Source organism: Castor canadensis, chromosome 4, assembly GCF_047511655.1.
Source record: "Castor canadensis chromosome 4, mCasCan1.hap1v2, whole genome shotgun sequence".
NCBI classification, from domain to species: Eukaryota; Metazoa; Chordata; class Mammalia; order Rodentia; family Castoridae; genus Castor; species Castor canadensis.
Window position 1 is genome coordinate 43496753 of NC_133389.1, and position 18992 is coordinate 43515744.

An 18992-nucleotide genomic window follows, 5' to 3' on the forward strand; every position below is an offset into this window, starting at 1 on the left:
TTTTTTCTCCTATACCAGATAATGTCTTCCTTTTTGTGAAAACCTACTTGTATGTTTCTCTAATAGGCTTTGTATGTTTCTTGTTAAGTTGATTTCTTGGCATTTGAACATTTTATTGCTTTTGAAACAACATCTCTTATATTATCTGTTTTATTTATGAAGACTAATTTCATCTACACTTTGTTACTTCTGCTCTCTTAACTGAATTGTTATTTATGGTAATTTATTAGTTGATTTGCTTGGGTTTTCCAGGTAAAGTCATAGCAAATGCAAATGGAGATTTTTTTATATCTCTTCCTTTGCATATGCTCCTTGCCTACTATGCCCTTCAATGTAATGTAAACTACATATGGTGACGTTTCTAAGTTTGGTAATGTTGCTTCTTGTGCTTTCTCATTGATGTTGTGATTATAATACATAAAAATCGTATTGGAGAAGTACTCATCAATTCCTATTTTTTGAGGCTTTTAAAAAATTAAGTATGGTTATTGAATTTGGTCAAGTGTCTTTCAGCATCTATGGTGGTGATCACATGCCAGGCATAATTCATGGCTTAAAGTTTCTACACCAAGCAAATGATATGAATGTGGATTGCAAATCCATGCAAAGATAGATTAGCTCTGGTTCAACCTTACAATGAGGACTCAGTACTTGTGGTCTTAGACTAATGTGCAGAGGATGTTCTCTTAGGTTGCAGATGGGTCCTGTGTTTTGGTTTCCCTTTCTCTATTTAGACAAACAAAACTGTCAAATCTTTATGGGTCAGAAGTGGTTTGTTGATTCCTCTTTCTGTTCTGTCTGTGTTACAGGATTATCTGCAGTTTGTTTTGCCTACTAATGCCTTGGTTGTTTTACCCCTTTGATGCTTTAGAATGTTTAAAAATATGTTTTCCATCATTGTTAATTTTGGCGTGGGACTTTCTGAATTACCTTGCCTGTCTTTGTTGGAAGTGAGAGTTGTTTTCTCCTGATCCATTCTTCACCAGTGTTCATATAATTTATTTGCTTTGACACAAACCTTTCGTTTCTGTGTTAGTTTTTTCATTGCTATGACATATACTTGAGAGAAATAGGTAAAGGAGGAAGGAATTATTTCAGGTCAGGGTTTCAGTCCACCACCAGCTGGCTCTGTTGCTTTTGGGCCTGGGGCAAGGCAAAAACATCATGGAGGAAAAGCATTACAGAAGAAAGCCATTCATCTCATGGCAGCCAGGAAACAAGGAGAAGTAATAGGAAAGGGTTCCTATGTTTGGAATTTAAGCTTTGTCTCCTTCTATCACTAACTATATTTCCCTGTCATGGCATTTTCCTACCTTATTGAAATTACATATATGTCTTACCTTTGCATTAAATATATCATGTGGATCATACTTTCTGCTCTTTGTCTAGAACATAGTAGACATTCCATAAATATTTGTTGAATGTATGAATAAACAGATGTCTATGATACTGTTTTCCAATATAATTATCTTATACTGGCTGTTTGTACCTTCTCCACCATTACTACCTTAGTTCAAGTCACCATCACTTCTCTCTTGGATTCTTGCTATGGTCTCCAGGCTTCCATCTTGCCCCTCTGTAGTCTGTTCTACACTGTTCACCACAGAGCCAGCAGAATGACTCAGTGCAATTACTGGTTGATATCAGTCTGCAGCATCTAAACCTGCTGTTGCTTCTCTTTCCACTCAAAAAAACCTGCCTTTATCTTCCAGTGGCCTTTTAGACCCTTCATGACCTTTCATTTTGTCTCCTGTCATTCTTCCCTGACTCTGTACTACCATGACCTCCTTGCTGACTCTAACACAGCAGGGGTTGTCTCCTTCTAGGGCCTGGATTCTGATTTTTTTTTTTTCTCCCCCACCTGGAAGACTTTTCTTAGGGAACTGGTTTGCTTCCTCACTTCATTTAGGCTTCTGGTCTTCCTTTTGTCACCTCTTTTCTCTGCTTTATTTTACTCAGAACTTTTGTCACTCTCTTTTTTGGCATGATGTGACATTTGTTTATGTACTTTTTTTGTCTCATAATGTCCCCTTTATGAAAGCAAGAACTTTGCTTTGTTCACTGCTATAGCCTTTGAATCTGCTTAGCACTAGATAGCAACTAATAAGTGCTGGTTGAGTGAATAAGTTAATGTATTCTGTCACTTTGATCTGGAATCCTCAAACTCTTCTGACTGTGCTCCTACTTTCTCTCAACTATACACCCACTGAAAGTTCTTGTCCGCTTCTAATTTCCACTTCAAATACAGTCTCTCAATTGTGTCCATCTGTAATGAAATTAAAGATATTCTCTGCCTTACCATAGCCTCCATATACAATTTAAATTGTATTTAAGTTAATTACAGTTTCCCTAATACATCTGGAAATAGAGATTTTTATCCATATTTAGATGATTTTAGTTTATGTTTATCAACTTTGTAAATAACAGTGTAAATACTAGTTAGGTATCTTGCTTTTGTCCAAAGGCCTTTGCAAAACTATAGAAAAAGGAATGTGAATCTTTCAGAAGCAGCCTTTGTTAAGTTTTAGAAAGAATAGAATTAAATTTTAGTGTATCTAAATAAATGTCTTATTGGAATTGGTTCACCATGAATCACTAGATTGTTTAAAAATGTTAAGTAAACTGCTTTCTAAAATGACCTTAATTGTCATATATGAGACAATGCATCTTCAAAATAAGTTCACAGGTCAAAGGGGTGTGCCTGTTTGGTGGAATAATACATAAATACACTCAAAGTCACCCCATGGCACTAAGTTAGTGCTTGTTTTTAAACGCATTGGGGTTTTGTTTAGATTATTGATTTGATACCATAGCTCATAGGCAATACAAAATCTATTCAAACAATTTGCTGGCTCATTAAATTTGCTCTTTATTTCTCCTTCCTATTTTCATACCAGTGCTGTCTTCCTCATACCTTTCAGCACTCTCTTACACAGGTTATTGTTGGATCCTCACTATACCCACTGTTAGTCAGCTAATTACAATGAAATTTATTTTACAGGATAGGAAATAGAGCCTAAGAGGGTACATACTTCCTTGAGTTTATATGCTTTGTGAAGGAGTGAACTATGATGCTTAGTGTATTATTTGTCTCCCTATTTTTTACTCCAGTGTATGTCTTTTATTTTATTTTGCTGATTATATAAACTGATTTATATGAATTTCATATAAATGTAAACAGAATTATATATTTGATTAATTAATTCATGTAACTAAATGTACGTTAATAAATATATAAATAAAGCATATATAAACTTTGCATACATTAAAAGGATCTTTAATATATTTTTATTAAATTATTGTTGTATTGTGGGTACATTGTGACATTTACAAAAGTTCTTATAATATATCGTAGTTGACTTCACCCCCTCCATCATTCTCCTTTATCTCTCCCTCTCCCCATTCCTGGAATAGTTTCAACATGTCTCATTTTTCCATTTTCATACGAGTACATACTTCCACTACATTCAGCTCCTTCATCCTTTCCTTATATCATCATCTCCCTTCCCACTGGTATGAACCCCCAGACAGGACCTGTTTTACCCTCCTATTTTCCATTTTTGAAGAAGACATTTTTTTTTGTTTAAGATAGCTTTACAGGGAGTTTCCTTGAGACATTTCCATGTGTATATGTATAAGTTGAATTGGTTCATGCCCTCTATGTTTTTTCTTTCTACCTTATCCCCTTCTTATGGTGATTTCAACAGGCTTAAAAATTGTGAAGCTGGGCGTCAGTTGCTTACCCCTATAATACTAGCTATCAGGAGGCAGAGATAAGGAAGATTGCAGTTTGAAGCCAACCCAGGCAAATAGTTTGGGAGACCCATCACAAAAAAAGGGCTGGTGGAATGGCTCAAGGTGTAGGCCCTGATTTCAAGCCCCAGTACTGGCCCCCCCAAATTCTGTATTCATTCTTGTATAGAAAGTACATCACCAATATATTCACCTTCTTGACCTCCTTTTTAAAATCTTCCCTCTGCCCTCATTCCCTTTAGTATGAGCTGTTTTTCATAATACTGCTCATATTTGTTTGTGTCCATCTCTCACATATAAGAGAAAACATGTGACTTTTGTCTTTCTGCGCCTGGCTTACTTCACTTAAAAATGATGTCCTCTAGTTGCATCCATTTACCTTTAAACCACATGGTTTCATTGTTCCTTTTGGAACATATATGGAATACATATATATATATATATAATTTTTTTTTTTCCCACACAGCTTCTTAGTCCATTCATCAGTTGTAGGGCATCTGGGTTGTTTCCATAGTTTGGCTATTGTGAACAGTGCTGCAATAAACATTGGTGTGCAGGTGTCTTTATTGTATCTTTTTTAATGTACAACATTGGTTTGATTTTTTTTTAGATCTTAACATTTGCCTGTGATGCCTGCAAACAAGTGATCTTACATGTTCCTTCCAAGCTCGATGCTGAGAAATTCATTGGGAGAGGTAAAAGAAAAAAACAAAATAAAACAAACCCCAGCTACAATGTGCAATAAAACCTAATTTGAAACAATCTCTTAAAAGTTAATGTAATTCTTAGAACTATAACTGAATGGGGAGTAATCTTGAAAACTAAGGCAGTACATTTTTCATGTGTAACACATGTGGTGTCTTTCCAATATCAGAATAGTGTTCTTTATTTAAAAGCATGGTTATATGAAGTAGATAAAAAGATTTGGTTTGAGTGATAAAATGATTTTGAATGTTTACATTAGGTGAAGGATATGGAATATTCTAAACATGCTTTTAAAAAACTGAGAAAGAATCTTGAAACTATATCTTGAGTTTAAAGGTATTCTTGGATTTTCATCATAAAACATTTTAACATCTTATTGCATTTTACTTCCATATAATGTTTTTTATCAATTAAATTTTATTACATAATTCAGGTGTTAAGGAAAGATCAAACCAATGAGGACACAGAACATGATGACTATTTCATGGTAGATGTAAAGTTCAATAATATTTTAATTGAGTAAATACTGACTTTAATCAGCTAGATTCTGTTTCATGTACTTCCTATGTATTACTCTATAGCTACTTTCAGCTAATAAAGAAAAAATTTGTTTTTGGTGTTGGCTTAAATTCCAAACATTGGAAATCACCAATCTTCATTTCATGACAAGTGTCTGGGACTAAAGGGGTGGCTCAAGTGGTAGAGTGACTGCTTTGTAAGCACAAAACCCTGAGTTCAAACCCTAGTCCTACCAAAAAAAAAAAAAAAAGCCTTTCATGACAAGTGTCTGTTCTTTTAAAGGATGTAAAGAAAACATTATAAGAGATGTATGTGTTTAAGTTCAACTTAACTGCATTTCATATGTCCTTTTAAAAATGCTAAATGTACAAGCAGGAGAATAATTTAACTGTTTGGCTCCTCTTACATGCATAGATTACTGTTAAAGCTATATATTACTATGTTTCACCTGACAAATGACTGCTATGTATATTTTTTACAGTTGATCTGAAGGAGTGCTTTAGATCTGCAAATCTAATTCATTCGAGTGATCCAGACTTCCAAATTTTAGAAGATGGTTCAATCTATACAAGAAATGTTGTTCGCTTGTCCTCACAGAACAGAAGTTTTACCATATTGCTTTTCAACACAGAGAGCCAAGAAAAGAAGCAAATATCTGTCCTTTTAGAGAGCCAAACAGAGGTATGCAAAACTATGTAAATAAAGTGGAATGATATCTTTTCTTCTGATTTAACTAACATTACTAGGAAAGATACGGAATCAAACGATATGGAATATTTTGGTGTGAAGAAAAATGAAAATCATGAAACCACTTGATGGTGCTTAAGTGGAAAAGAATTGTGTGACATAGGTTATTACAGGCTGTGATTCTTTCTCATTTGGGACATAAATGGAGCAATTGGAACAATTTACAGCTTGAGAACTTGAGAGTAGACCCAAACAATCATTTGTTGATTTTTGGATTTCCAAAAATAGTTTTGACTCTGTCTCTAGATAAAGAGAAAATTTTTTTCTCATGTATCTTAGTAAAACTTGCAGTCTTAGAAAATAGATGACTGTAGAAGGAGGTTGGGACCATATGTGTGCCTATTACATTGTGACACCGAAGATCAAAATGATCTCTCTTCAGCCACTGGCCATTCCACACTGCAGTAGTTTGACAGTTGTCACCATGTTTCTCTCCTCATTCTGACAGAGATCTCTCTGTTGATCCCCTGGCTCTGCCTAGTTGCTGGTGAGTGGAAGATGCTTATGCTTAATGTGGAGGGGCACATACTCACTTATTTTCTTTGCATATCTCTCCTCCCATGTTTTTGCATGGCAGTGTGGCAATAGCAATTTTCATTTTGCTTCTAGGCTTCCAATCCCATCTCTCTTTCTTCCATATTTCCACCAAGTTTTCTCAAGAGAATTGTTGGAATAACAGTTAGGGCAGCTCTTTCTTCATTATCTTTTTGCAGTGTTGATGTGTAGTTTGGTTTTTCAAATACTGTTATGGTCTTTCACCTCCTCAGCCAATCCTCATGAGAGGAGAAACATATCAGAGTTCTAATGTTTGAGAATGAAGTAGTCATTGTTATTTTTCTTCTGTCTTCTAAATCAAGGTGCTAAAAAAACCATATACTAAAGAAAAAGTACTAAGTCGTGCCAAGAGAAGATGGGCTCCGATTCCTTGTTCAATGCTAGAGAATTCCTTGGGTCCCTTCCCACTTTTTCTTCAACAGGTACAGTTGCTTTCCACTGCCGAGGGAGTCTTTCCTGCTATTTAAAAATTTTTTTGACACTGAATATACTGTTATATTAAAATAGTTGTGTAAGTGCTGGGGTGTTGCTTAGTGGTAGACTATTTGCCTATGGGATTTGCTCCCTAGCACCACACACACACACACACACACAGCAAGTATATAAAGGCTGGTGAGTTGGCTCAAGCCTGTAATCCTAGGTGTGTGGGAGGCGGAGATCTGTGGGATTGTGGTTCAAGGTCAGGCCAGGCAAAAAGTCTGTGAGACCCCCATCTCAACCAATGGTTGGGTGAGGTGATGGACACTTGTCAGTTCCAGCTTTATGGGGAAAATACAAAACGGTGGTTGAGGATGGCAGGGCATAAAGTGACTCTATCTCAAAAATAACCAAAACAAAAAGGTCTGGGGGTATTGTAGTAAACATGAGGCCCTGAATTTAACCTCCAATATTGATAAAAAAAAAGTATATGAAACTAGTTGCACATAAATATATGAATGAATGGGTATATGTATAAGTTATTTAAATATGTGAGTGTAAATATATTTCTTTATAGTTGCATGCACTTGTTTGAGACTTTAGTCATGCAAAGACCATCTATAAAACACTAAATCCCATTTAGGAGTCTCAAACACATTTTTTAAAATTATTTCTTGAAAAAAATTATCAACAAGAGTATCACAGAGCCTGGGTAGCACCCAGAAAGTCCAAAGATATTTTCTTTAATAAAGAGTTAAATTACTAACGTTATGAAGGGGAAAGACACATAGACCTTTCTGTTGCTTATTCTTAATTTTTTTTCAGTGTGATTTTTTAAATCACACTGGATTCCTTCTCTCTCTTTCAACTTTTCATGGAAATCCCCAGCAAATTTCTTCCACTATTAGTGTATTTATTAGTGGCTGCTATCATTCAGCTTATGACCTGGTTTCTTTTCCATCAGTTCTTGAAATGGTGAGAGAGAATCTTCCTTTATACCCTACCAACAAATTTACTACTTGAAATAGGAACATATTAAAGTTGAGAAAGGGAAACTCTTAGGAAATAATTGTGTTACTCATTTTTATATAATGATAGTGAAGATCTAATTGAGAGGATGAATCACCTTGGAAGATAATTTCTTTTCTGAATCAAATACCAAAATGTTACCCTTGCCAGGATATTTACTATTATTATTATTTTACTGTTTTTGAGGCAGGGTTTCACTATGTAATTCAGGCTGCCACTTGAACTTGACATTCTCTTGCCTCTGCTTCCTAGGTACTGGGATTACAGGTGTGAGCTACCAGCAATGGTTAAATCCAGTTTCTTATTGTCACACATGATAAGAACTCAGTGTTTTGAAAAATGACAACAGAGTAATTTTTCACCATCAGATTACCTTATTTTCTAGTAAAGGAAAAAGTCTTAAATGTTTTATCACATTGATACCAGTTAGCCTTTAAAATACTCCTTTTACTACATTATTTTGCTCATGCCTTGCTCTTGAAATTTCTCTATTACTAGGCTTCCTCAGTTTATTGCTTTTTAAAATGTATGCATAATAATAAAGAGGGTAATAAGTTATTGAAGTAAAAATAGCAATGTGACTGCATAAATATACAGATAAAAGTTCAGCTGAAATAAAAGAGTATCTCACATTTATATCATCTCCCCTCTAGGTTCAATCTGATGCAGCACAAAACTACACTATATACTATTCCATAAGAGGGCCAGGAGTTGACCAAGAGCCTCTGAATTTATTTTATGTGGAGAGAGATTCTGGAAACCTGTATTGTACTGGTCCAGTAGATCGTGAGCGCTATGAATCTTTTGAGGTAAAGTTTATGAATTGTGTTATGAATTGTAAGCTTCGTCATTTTGTCCCTCGTTCTCAATTCATTTACTATTTTCTATTTTCTGAGTCCGTCACTGATGTTTTAGCTATAACTGACAGCATATTATTGACGTGAAACAAAAGTAATTTAAATAGAATAAACAAGGTTAGATTCTGATAGATTATTTCTGGTGTTATGGTTTTACTATTTTGTTTTTTAATTCTCTAAAGAATGAGTACTATTTTGAAGAGCAGTTATTTAGTTGGTGGAAAAGATTTGTGAACCTCTATATAAGACATGAGATGAAGAGGCTCAAAAGTTGCACCAACCTCAGTACCCTTGCAGTGGGAGAAAGGTAACTTAGAGTGAACAGGTAAGGAGTGAGGGCAGTGCTTACTGAAGCTTCTTCAGTGTTAGTAATCATCTGGGAAACTTCCCATGGTGGAATTTGAGTTCATGACTAAGAACTTGACTTCATGCTGGTTTGATTTCCTAACAGTACCTAATCATCTTGCTTAACTCAATTTTATATCAGATTTGGATGAATTAATTATTCTCCAGGAGACCAAATTAATTGAATAGACATGCAAACTTTGAATTAAATACTTAACGTTTAGAATTAGTACAATATGACCTTCTAAGTCCCCAAGATGTTCTGCTCTTTCTAAAATAGCAGTAATGAGAAAAATTGGAGTTGAAATTCATATTACAAAATTAAAGTAGCAAATTATATTCCATACAAAACTTGTAGCCATTCATTAATTTTTTTTTCTGACTCCTGCTTTTTAAATTAAAAAATTCTTAGGAAAAGACTTACCTAAATATAACCATTGATATGTCCCAAATCCTTACTAGTGGAAAATAAGATGCTATACCATTTAACTGCATCTGGAGAATCTGTAATCCCCAAAAAATCTAAGTTAAGAAAGATCCAGAAAGTCATATTTAAAAATCCATGCACCAGAAACTTTCAAACAAATCAAAAAATCTTTTGGAAAAACAACAATTAAAAAGTCATTTTACTTATGAGCAATATATAGCAATGAGGAGGAAATGAAAATTATCTATGCTTTTATATTAGATAAATTTCAACATAACCTTATAGTACACCTGAAATTAGTGCTAAAATTATGTCTGCTTCCAAAAATAGTAACAAATAATGAGGCAATTCTGAATAATCTCTGAACCATGAAGAACTATGTAGAGTTTGAACATGGTTCAATTTCTAGCACCATGAGACACAAAAAGAGCTGGCAGAGTGGCTCAAGTGGTAGAGCACCTGCATTGTAAGCATGAGGTCCTGAGTTCAAACCCCAGTGCTGCCAAAAAAAAGGATAATTTTCACTTTTTTCCCCTTATTTTGCTCTTTTTGCAGCTAACTGCCTTTGCAACAACTCCAGATGGGTATACACCAGAATATCCATTACCCCTTGTAATCAAAATAGAGGATGAAAATGATAACTACCCGGTTTTTACAGAAACAACATATGTTTTTACAGTTTTTGAAAATTGCAAAGTTGGTGAGTACCTGCCGTAATGATATATGGCAATTTAAATTTGTTTTGAGTTTCACTATGACCATTGGAAGTACCATATGATCTGGTTGTGGTAAGAACAGGGGACACAGAGGGCATTTTACTCTGCCTTTCACTGTGTGATCAACCTTGGGCAAGTTTCTTAGTGTTAACAAGCTTTAGTTTTCTCATCTATAAAATGGGTTGTCGGTATGCCAGATTATTATGGGTTTTGGTTTTTTTTGTGGTACTGGCGTTGAACTCAGGACCTCATGTTCGCTAGGGAGGTGCTCTATCACTTGAGCCACAACTCCAACCCATGCCAGATTATTACGAAGAATAAATGAAGCATGACATATATGGAATGCCAAGCACAGTGCCTCAAAAATAGGAGTTACCAAAAGTTACTTTGCCTTTCTGTGTGAGGTAAAAATAAACGTTTTTAAGACAACATTCTCCCAAAAAGGACTTTTAAAAAATTTTATCATTTTCACATTTACTCAGTTGTGTATATTTGTTTCTGTTCAAAAAACGACCTGTTTTAGCAAGGGGAGGTTTGGTTTCAAAGATGTCTACCAGTGAGAGACGATATTCTGGGCCTGATCATCAGAGTCATTGCAAATAATTCAAATATATTCTCAATCTTCTGAAAATGGCTCATTTTGACTGGAAATCAGAATGCAATTTTTGATACTTCCTCTAAAAAGACCTAACTGACCCAATGAGTGTCCAACAAAACAGATTCATGTATTAAGTACTGGCTTTCAAATTGGAAAAGAGCAAAAAAATTCCAAAAATTTTAGATTAAAAATATTATGCTCATAGAGGGAAAGTATCAACATTTATAAAATCATGCATTAAATATAGTAAAAATGTGTATGAGCACCAAGTTCCAAAAATGCAAGCACATTTAAAAGGAAGTGATACTTTCTGTAGAGGTCTGAAAACTGATCAAATCCATGGCCCTGGTTTATAATAAAGTGGTCCAGAACTTTTTTGAGGTAGGTGGAAAGGAATAAAATAAGAAGTTGAACACGTGAAAGTTTGGGAAATTAAATAGGGATTTTTCCTTTGTAGGTTCTTCTGTGGGGCAGGTGTGTGCAACTGACAAAGATGAGCCTGACACCATGCACACTCGCCTGAAGTACTCTATCCTGGAGCAGTCGCCTTCTCCACCCACCCTGTTTACTATGCATCCATCTACAGGTGTGATCACCACGACATCATCTCAGCTTGACAGAGAGGTACTGTCAATGATAACAAAAAAACTTGATTGTAACATGGCTATTTAAAAGTACAGGTTAATTTTCCCTACTCAGAAAATCCAAAATCTGATATGCTCCAAAATCTGTAACTTTTTGAGCAGTGTTGTGATATCATAACTAGAAAATTCCACATCTGACCTGGACAGGTCACAATTGAAACAAATACGCACTGAAAATATAGTATAAAATTACCTTCAAGCCGTGCATAGAAGGTGTAAATTAAACATGAATTTGTGTTTGGACTTTTGCTCATCACCAATGTGTGAGAGAGAGAGATCTATCTATCTATCATATATACACAATGTATGCAAATATTCCAAATTCTGAAATAATCTGAAAGCCAGAACACTTCCAGTTTCAAGCAATTCAGATAAAGGATACTCAGCCTACTCTTGGACATCTCTGTGTCACTTGTAGGTGTGTTTTTGAAAAACTTGATGTGAATCAAAATTTGGGAAAATCATAATCTTAAGTATGTTATTGACAGTCATTAAATAACCTTGCAGCACGCTATACTAATTTTGAACTTCTAATTTGTTCTCACATGAAGTTTATATTTTATGAAATCAAATTTTCTCACATAAATATTTATTGTTTTGAGCATAAGAAGTGTCAAATATGAAAATATGATCCTTTTGGAAAGGTGTAGAAATTTGTTATTTCCAGGGAAAGAAATTCTTCTGTCTGTGTGATCTTTTCTTTAGCAGTCTCGTCTATGAAAAGAAGGTCTGTGTCTCTTTGACCTTGGTTTCCCATTTTCAACTGCCTGCGACAATTCCTTATTTGGATATTTTTCAGGCACCTAATATATCTAGTATATTTAGTAATATATCTAAATTTTAACTCATCTTCTGAACATGTTCTCTCTTCCATATTTTCTTTTTAAAATGGTAATAAATTCTTTCCCTATTAATAATTTCTATTGTCATTCCAGAATCATGTTCTCAAAATCATATTACCTTCTAAATCAAACCACCTTCCAAAGTATGTTGATATTCACTATGACATTATTTTACATTTAAATTCTGCAGTTCCCCAGTATAATAATTTATTTGTTTAGTTATTCTACTATTACCTCTTCAACCAAGCACTATCCATCTGAATTCTTATGGCAGTTTGTCCTACTTACTAATTTATAATTCTTAATCTTAAAATATAAGCATAGTAATAAACAATTAAAATATAGTAATATGTGATTGTTGGGATTTATTCTTTGATTTTTGAAACTTCGTATTGGACTCATTTCCTCTCCTTTCTTTATCCCTCATGGATTAAAGCAGCAGTCCTCAAAATTTTTGGCTTCAAGACTCCTTTACATTCTTAAATGTTGTTGAAGACCCTTGAGATCTTTTATTTGTATGGGTTGTATTTATTGGTATTTACTCCCATTAGTATTTAAAACCAAGAAAAGAAAAAAATATGTGTTAACTTATTCATTTAAAATATGTACTACATGTTAACACAGATGAAAATTTTTATGTATAAATCAATTTTTCCAAAATAATAGTGAGACAAGTGGCATCATTATGCCTTTTCCCCAATTTTTTAACTCTGGCCTAATATAAGGCAGGTGAAGTCTCACATTTCCTGCACTCAGTATATTATAATATGTCATTTTAGCTAAAGTATATAAAGAAACTCTTATGTGTTATAAGGTTAGAAAAGAGAGGAGCATTTTAGAAGTAATCTCACGTCTCATTGGATATTCTGCTGTGAGTCTACATCAAAATTTAACATGTAGCAGTTTCCTAAATGTTTTTTGCACTTTGGATTCTGAAGCCTTGTCAGTGAGCTTGAGTGCTTTAATCCGTAGGTCTATCTTTAACTGTGAGTGGATATTTTATTGATGTATGATTTTTTATCATACACTGAAATCTTTCTTTCATCTGAAGATACCACAAATTAATATTTAGAATAAAGACATCATTTTTTATAGCCAATTGATTGTTTCCAATAAATGTCAGCCTACTACAAAGAAAATACATGTTCCCTCTCGAAAATGTAACAGCAAGAGGTCTTACAAATTGTCAATCAAAACAGGCCATTATTTTTCAAGTGTACACATGTGGTAAGCTATGAGGAGCAGTAAATAAGGAAAATCATGCGCATAAAAAACAAAGACAGAAAAAAACTAGTTTTATTTCAGTTAGGGCACAAGAACAAGAAAGTTTAAGAGGCGATAGGAGAAACTAAAGCAGATACCTCAAAACAACTGAGGCCAATAGGAAAAGGGGACCAGGAACTAGAGAAAAGGTTAGATCAAAAAGAATTAACCTAGAAGGTAACACCCACGCACAGGAAATCAATGTGAGTCAATGCCCTGTATAGCTATCCTTATCTCAACCAGCAAAAACCCTTGTTCCTTCCTATTATTGCTTATACTCTCTCTACAACAAAATTAGAAATAAGGGCAAAATAGTTTCTGCTGGGTATTGAGGGGGGGGAGACGGAGGGGGTGGAGTGGGTGGTAAGGGAGGGTGTGGGGGCAGGGGGGAGAAATGAACCAAGCCTTGTATGCACATATGAATAATAAAAGAAAAAAAGAAAGAGGCGATAGGAATTATGGGAAGTATCTGTAAGAGAAGGGTGAACGTTCTAGGGAGAAGACTAGAATAGATTTTTGCACACATTTTTATCTTAGAAAAAGAGACAAATTAATAGGAAAGATAATTATTATAGACATCTTATAGGAGTGGAATCCTATGCGCAGGTATGTCTAACTGCCCAAGATAGCATTTGTCATTTCTGGAGTTGAGAATAGAGCCGAAGGCTTAGTCTGGAAGGCCTTATGTTTCTCAGTCACTTACGGTAAATGGAACCATTATGAGAAGAAACACGTCTTTTAAAGTAGAGATCTCATAGATGGGAAATTTCAAAAGCCAGGTTCTGTTTTCCATCTAAATAAAAAATTAGATAAGTCAGGGCTGGTGCCTCTAACTACGTGGGTGGCTAAGATCTGGAAGATCGTGATTTGAGGCCACCTGTCGCCAAAAATCACCTGAGAAAAATGGGCTGGAGGTGTGGCTCAAGCAGTAGAGCACCTGCTTTACTTTCATATTAATTTAATGATTTTTTAAATAAATTTTTAAAATCTATCTTTTCCCAGTAAGATATTTCACTTTATTGTTTCATTACAAGACTGTTTTAAGAGTCACTTCCATGTATTTTTTGAATGTAAGAATGTATTTATTTATTTATTTTTTTGGTGGGACTGAGGTTTGAATCAAGGCTATGCACCTGTCAAGCAATCATCCTACCACTGTTGAATAATGGTAAAGCCAATTGACACTGTAATCTACGTTTAAGAAACTATTCTATTTTCAGAAATTGAAAATTATTAGTGTGAGGAAATTTTTTCTAGAACATGGATGCTTTGAAAGCTAAAGATCTACCTCTAAATTGTTAGTGTAAGGGAAATTATAGAATATCACTTATGAATTCATTTATAATGTTGCTCCTTTCACTCAATAATTACATTTTTTCCCTCTTTTCAGTTAATGGATAAATACCTGTTGAAAATAAAAGTGCAAGACATGGATGGTCAGTATTTTGGTTTGCAGACAACTGCAACTTGTATCATTAATATTGGAGATGTGAACGACAACTTGCCAACATTTACCCTCACTTCTGTAAGTATATGATATTTAAGAAGAAAACTGTGTAACCCAGTGGTAATTGCTAAAAAAGCCATGTGTCTATCTATGCCTCATGATTGCAAGTGAAACACTCCCAGGGACATAACAGTTTGTTGTCAGAGTTTAAAGTCATATGAACATGGTACTTTAGAAATTAGATGAACGGGGCACACTTCAAATGGTGATCTGTTTTTCTGAGGGTTAACTAATGAAAATTTTTGTTTCTTTTTTTCATTTTAGTATGTGACATCAGTGGAAGAAAACACTATTGATGTGGAAATCTTACGTGTTGCTATTCAGGATAAAGATTTAATTAATACCCCTAATTGGAGGGCTAATTATACAATTTTAAAAGGCAATGAAAATGGAAATTTTAAAATTGTAACAGATCCCAACACTAATGAAGGAGTTCTGTGTGTGGTTAAGGTAAGAATAAATTAGTAAATTATTTATAATTTATAATAGCACAGAAAACATACTAGGGATTAAAGGAAAGATAGATATTCTGGCAAGTATAGGAATAAAATAGGTAGAGTAAATGTAATTGCTATTTTATTGAGCCAGGAACTGGTAGCTCACAGCTGTAATCCTAGCTACTTGGGATGCTGAGCTCTAGAGGATCTCAGTTCCAGGACAGGCCTAGCAAAAAAAGTTTGCAAGACCCCATCTCAATGGAAAAAAAGCTGGGCATACTAACATGTGCCTGTCATCCCAGCGAGAGCAGGAAACATAAAATAGGGTTGGGCAAAAAGCAAAAGAGCCTATCACCAAAATAACCAGAAGCAAAAAAAGACTGGAGGCATGGCTCAACCAGCAGCCTCCTTAGCAAGTGTGAAATCCTGAGTTCAAATCCTAGTACTGCCAAAAAATAAATAAAATAAAAATAAAAAATGCTATTTTCTTCATATGGATAAATGGAATGAATATAATCATTTCCAGTAACTTTTTATAAAGCTTGATTTTGTAAAAAATTTTGTAAGTGTTCAATTAACGTGTTATAATATCTACCTTGTAACTGATATCTCTCAACAATTCAAAAAGTAGCACAGCTTTTATGCCAATGAAAAGATCCAAACTTTCCTAATCTTGTCTTTCTGTATCTGTATTTCTACCCCAAGTAACAATAATTTTATTTATCTTGGGAGTGTAAGACAAGCTGTCCTAAAATTAATAGTGTAGTAAATAGCTATTGTTATGATGTGAACCCACTACAGGAGGCTTAACATCCAAGCAGCTTTATTAAATACTTCCTGACATCTTTATCTGTACTTATAATGCTACTTGCATTAAATTTGGAGGAGTTTTATTTATTGTTTTTCCAGTTCTACCCAAATACTGCATGCTCTTTCCATCATACCTCATGATTTTAGGCATATGTTAAAATTCTCATGACTCTTTCCAACATAGTACTTATGTATTTCCAAATTTAGCAAGTCAGTGGAGTAGTTCACATTGCCAGTTAGTAAATGCTTTGATCTGATTTTTCACCACTTTTGCTTCTGTAGCCATTGGATTATGAAGAAAGACAACAGATGTCCCTGCAAATTGGTGTAGTTAACGAAGCTCCATATATCAGAGACAGTAGTTCTAGACAAACCATGAGCACAGCCACAGTTACCGTTTCTGTAAAGAATCAGGATGAGGGCCCTGAATGTAACCCTTCAACACAAACTGTTCGAATTAAAGAAAATGCACCAGTAGGAACAACAAGCAATGGCTACAAAGCATATGACCCAGAAACAAGAACTAGCACTGACATAAGGTATTTATATTTCTATTGCTGCTCTTTCTAAATTTGCTGCACTAAAAAATCTATAGCTTTTTTGATATCAGCATTATAATTTGACTTATGATGGTTCTTGTTACTTTAATTTATCACTGTTAATAGGTATAGGAAATTAAGTGATCCAAAAGGATGGGTTAACATTAATGAAAATTCAGGATCGATCACAGTTTCCCAAAGCCTGGACAGAGAGGCTGAGACCGTCAGAAATGGTATATATAACATCACAGTTCTGGCACTAGATAAAGGTAAGATTTTTTTTTTTAACCCAGGTACATACACCTTTAGCAAACTGAAGCCCTCTCAGAGGCTAGGCAAGTGCTTTCCACTGAGCTACTTCCCCAGCCCAATAGCATACATTTTTAAAGCTGGTTCCATACATTCTCAGCTTTTCTTTCTCCTCCAAATGATATATAGAATAACCGAGAGGTTTGCTATCATTTATTAGCTCATGTCTGCTTTCTACCAGCATCTTCAGTATTATATGTAATTATAAAATAATTTAGTCTTAGAAACACTTGAAACCATGATATCTTAATGTTAAATACTCATTAAAAACTGAGAAAATTACTGTAGTTAAAATTTGTCTCCATTTGTCTACTCATTTCTCTTACAGTATTTACTGTCACTAGAGTTCATTAGAGGGAGAACATTTTTATTGCCATATAGTGCACTGCTAGAAAACAGTTATAACTTTTTGCAGGAAATTAGCAATATACTTGGGGACTAGAATTCCAATTAAGGAAATTATGTAAAAATAAATTATAGTCATAATAATAGTACATTACAGAATTAGAGAGACAAATACTATGAATCCATATAAGGCAATAAAATGTAAAGTTAGGTTCTCTATATCCTATAAAATTGAGAAACATGAGTATAGTGATTATAGATAAAACCCATTTAGTGCATAAAATAAAACTTTACCACAATGTATATTTGAAATTTGTACCTGTCTAAAATAAATATGCTTACATAACTATCATGCTCAAGCTTGCAAAAATAGAATTTATATGTAATTTTGAATGATAATTTAGGTTTCCAAATCTCTCTGAATTAGTTCTGAAACATTCTCAGCAATTAATTTTAAATATAGCTTGTCTTCTCTTTATTCTCTCTTCTAGAATTCTTATTTAATGAATGTTGCTGTTTTATTTCTATGGGAATTTGAGCTATAATTTCATTTTTTTTCACTAATTATCCTTCTTTATGTCTTTGGAGATCTTACAAAGATGTCATGCATAGAGTGAATTAATCTTACTGGCAAATTTTTTGACTTTTCTTCATATTACTCTTTCAGGAATTTTAATTGGTGGACCTATAATAAATGAGAAGAGTTTGATTTCCTCTCTGGTTTTTGGTTTTTCCTTTCTCATTTTACCCCATTTTAACTTGTAGTCTTGAAGTTGCCTGTACGTGCTCCTTCTGTGTACATGGTTCAGAAACAGTTCTTAATCTGGTAGCTCGTGCTCCTGTCCCATGGTAGTACTGAAACTATCAAGGTCCAGTGTCTGTGCCATCAAGGCCCTGGTTGAAGTTAAGACTGCAGGGCTGAGCCTGGTCTCTAGCTTCTCTAGGTTGGCAGTGTCAGATAAGACATAACTCTTATGAGTGTGATATTGAAGAGACCACCTAGAATCACTTCATTTGTGAGTAGTCCTGGCCCTGCCACAGTTTAGCTGCATGAACTTGAGCTAGGAAACTGTCTCAGAATTTGTTTCTTTTGTTGAGAAAGGCTGGAATTAAATGACCATATTTTCTAAGTTTACATCTAATTTTGATGATTTTATTATTCCCTTAGTCCACCTTTCCCACTGTGTGTCCTGGATCTGCATAATGTGAACCCTACAATCCTTCTAGCCTTGGAGGGTGCAATGTGAAAGTCCTAAGCCCCTGTTTTATGTGACAGGAGGATGGGCTAATGTGGGACAGTGGAGAGCCAAGGGCATGCATCCAGCTTACTCAGAGGCTGGTGGGCTACAGCAGCTCCTCCATACTCTCCAGTCATAGATTGAGCCCGTCTAGTAGTCTCCTTTTGAGCCCCCAGGACTTTCTCAGCACCCCCTGACAACAGAGCCACATCTCCCCCTCCCACTGGTTTATAAGAGAAAGACACTTCTGTGCTGTGTCTAATGTTATCTGGTCCATTTAAAAAATGAGACTAGAATAGCCACAACTCCTCCCTCAGAGAGAAACCCTCATGTGCTATTTTAATTGTGTGATGAATTAAGCCCTGGTGAGCTGCTTTAATAAATCAACTG

The 18992-nt window shown here is 34.7% G+C and overlaps 1 protein-coding gene and 1 non-coding gene across 3 annotated transcripts in view; both read left to right on the forward strand.

Moving 5' to 3' along the window:
- The window catches only part of Dsc2 (desmocollin 2), a 34013-nt gene that overhangs the window by 4259 nt on the left and 10762 nt on the right, over positions 1-18992 (forward strand). For both annotated transcript variants that reach the window (XM_074070096.1, XM_020153676.2), the window contains exons 2-11: positions 4364-4448; positions 5459-5658; positions 6582-6701; positions 8379-8534; positions 9910-10054; positions 11126-11292; positions 14808-14942; positions 15189-15374; positions 16454-16710; positions 16837-16979. In XM_074070096.1, coding sequence (XP_073926197.1) covers positions 4364-4448; positions 5459-5658; positions 6582-6701; positions 8379-8534; positions 9910-10054; positions 11126-11292; positions 14808-14942; positions 15189-15374; positions 16454-16710; positions 16837-16979 — 1594 coding nt within the window. The remainder of the gene's footprint in view (positions 1-4363; positions 4449-5458; positions 5659-6581; positions 6702-8378; positions 8535-9909; positions 10055-11125; positions 11293-14807; positions 14943-15188; positions 15375-16453; positions 16711-16836; positions 16980-18992) is intronic.
- Positions 9787-9859, forward strand: Trnat-ugu (transfer RNA threonine (anticodon UGU)). The gene has a single exon. It is a non-coding gene; the product is annotated as a tRNA-Thr (tRNA).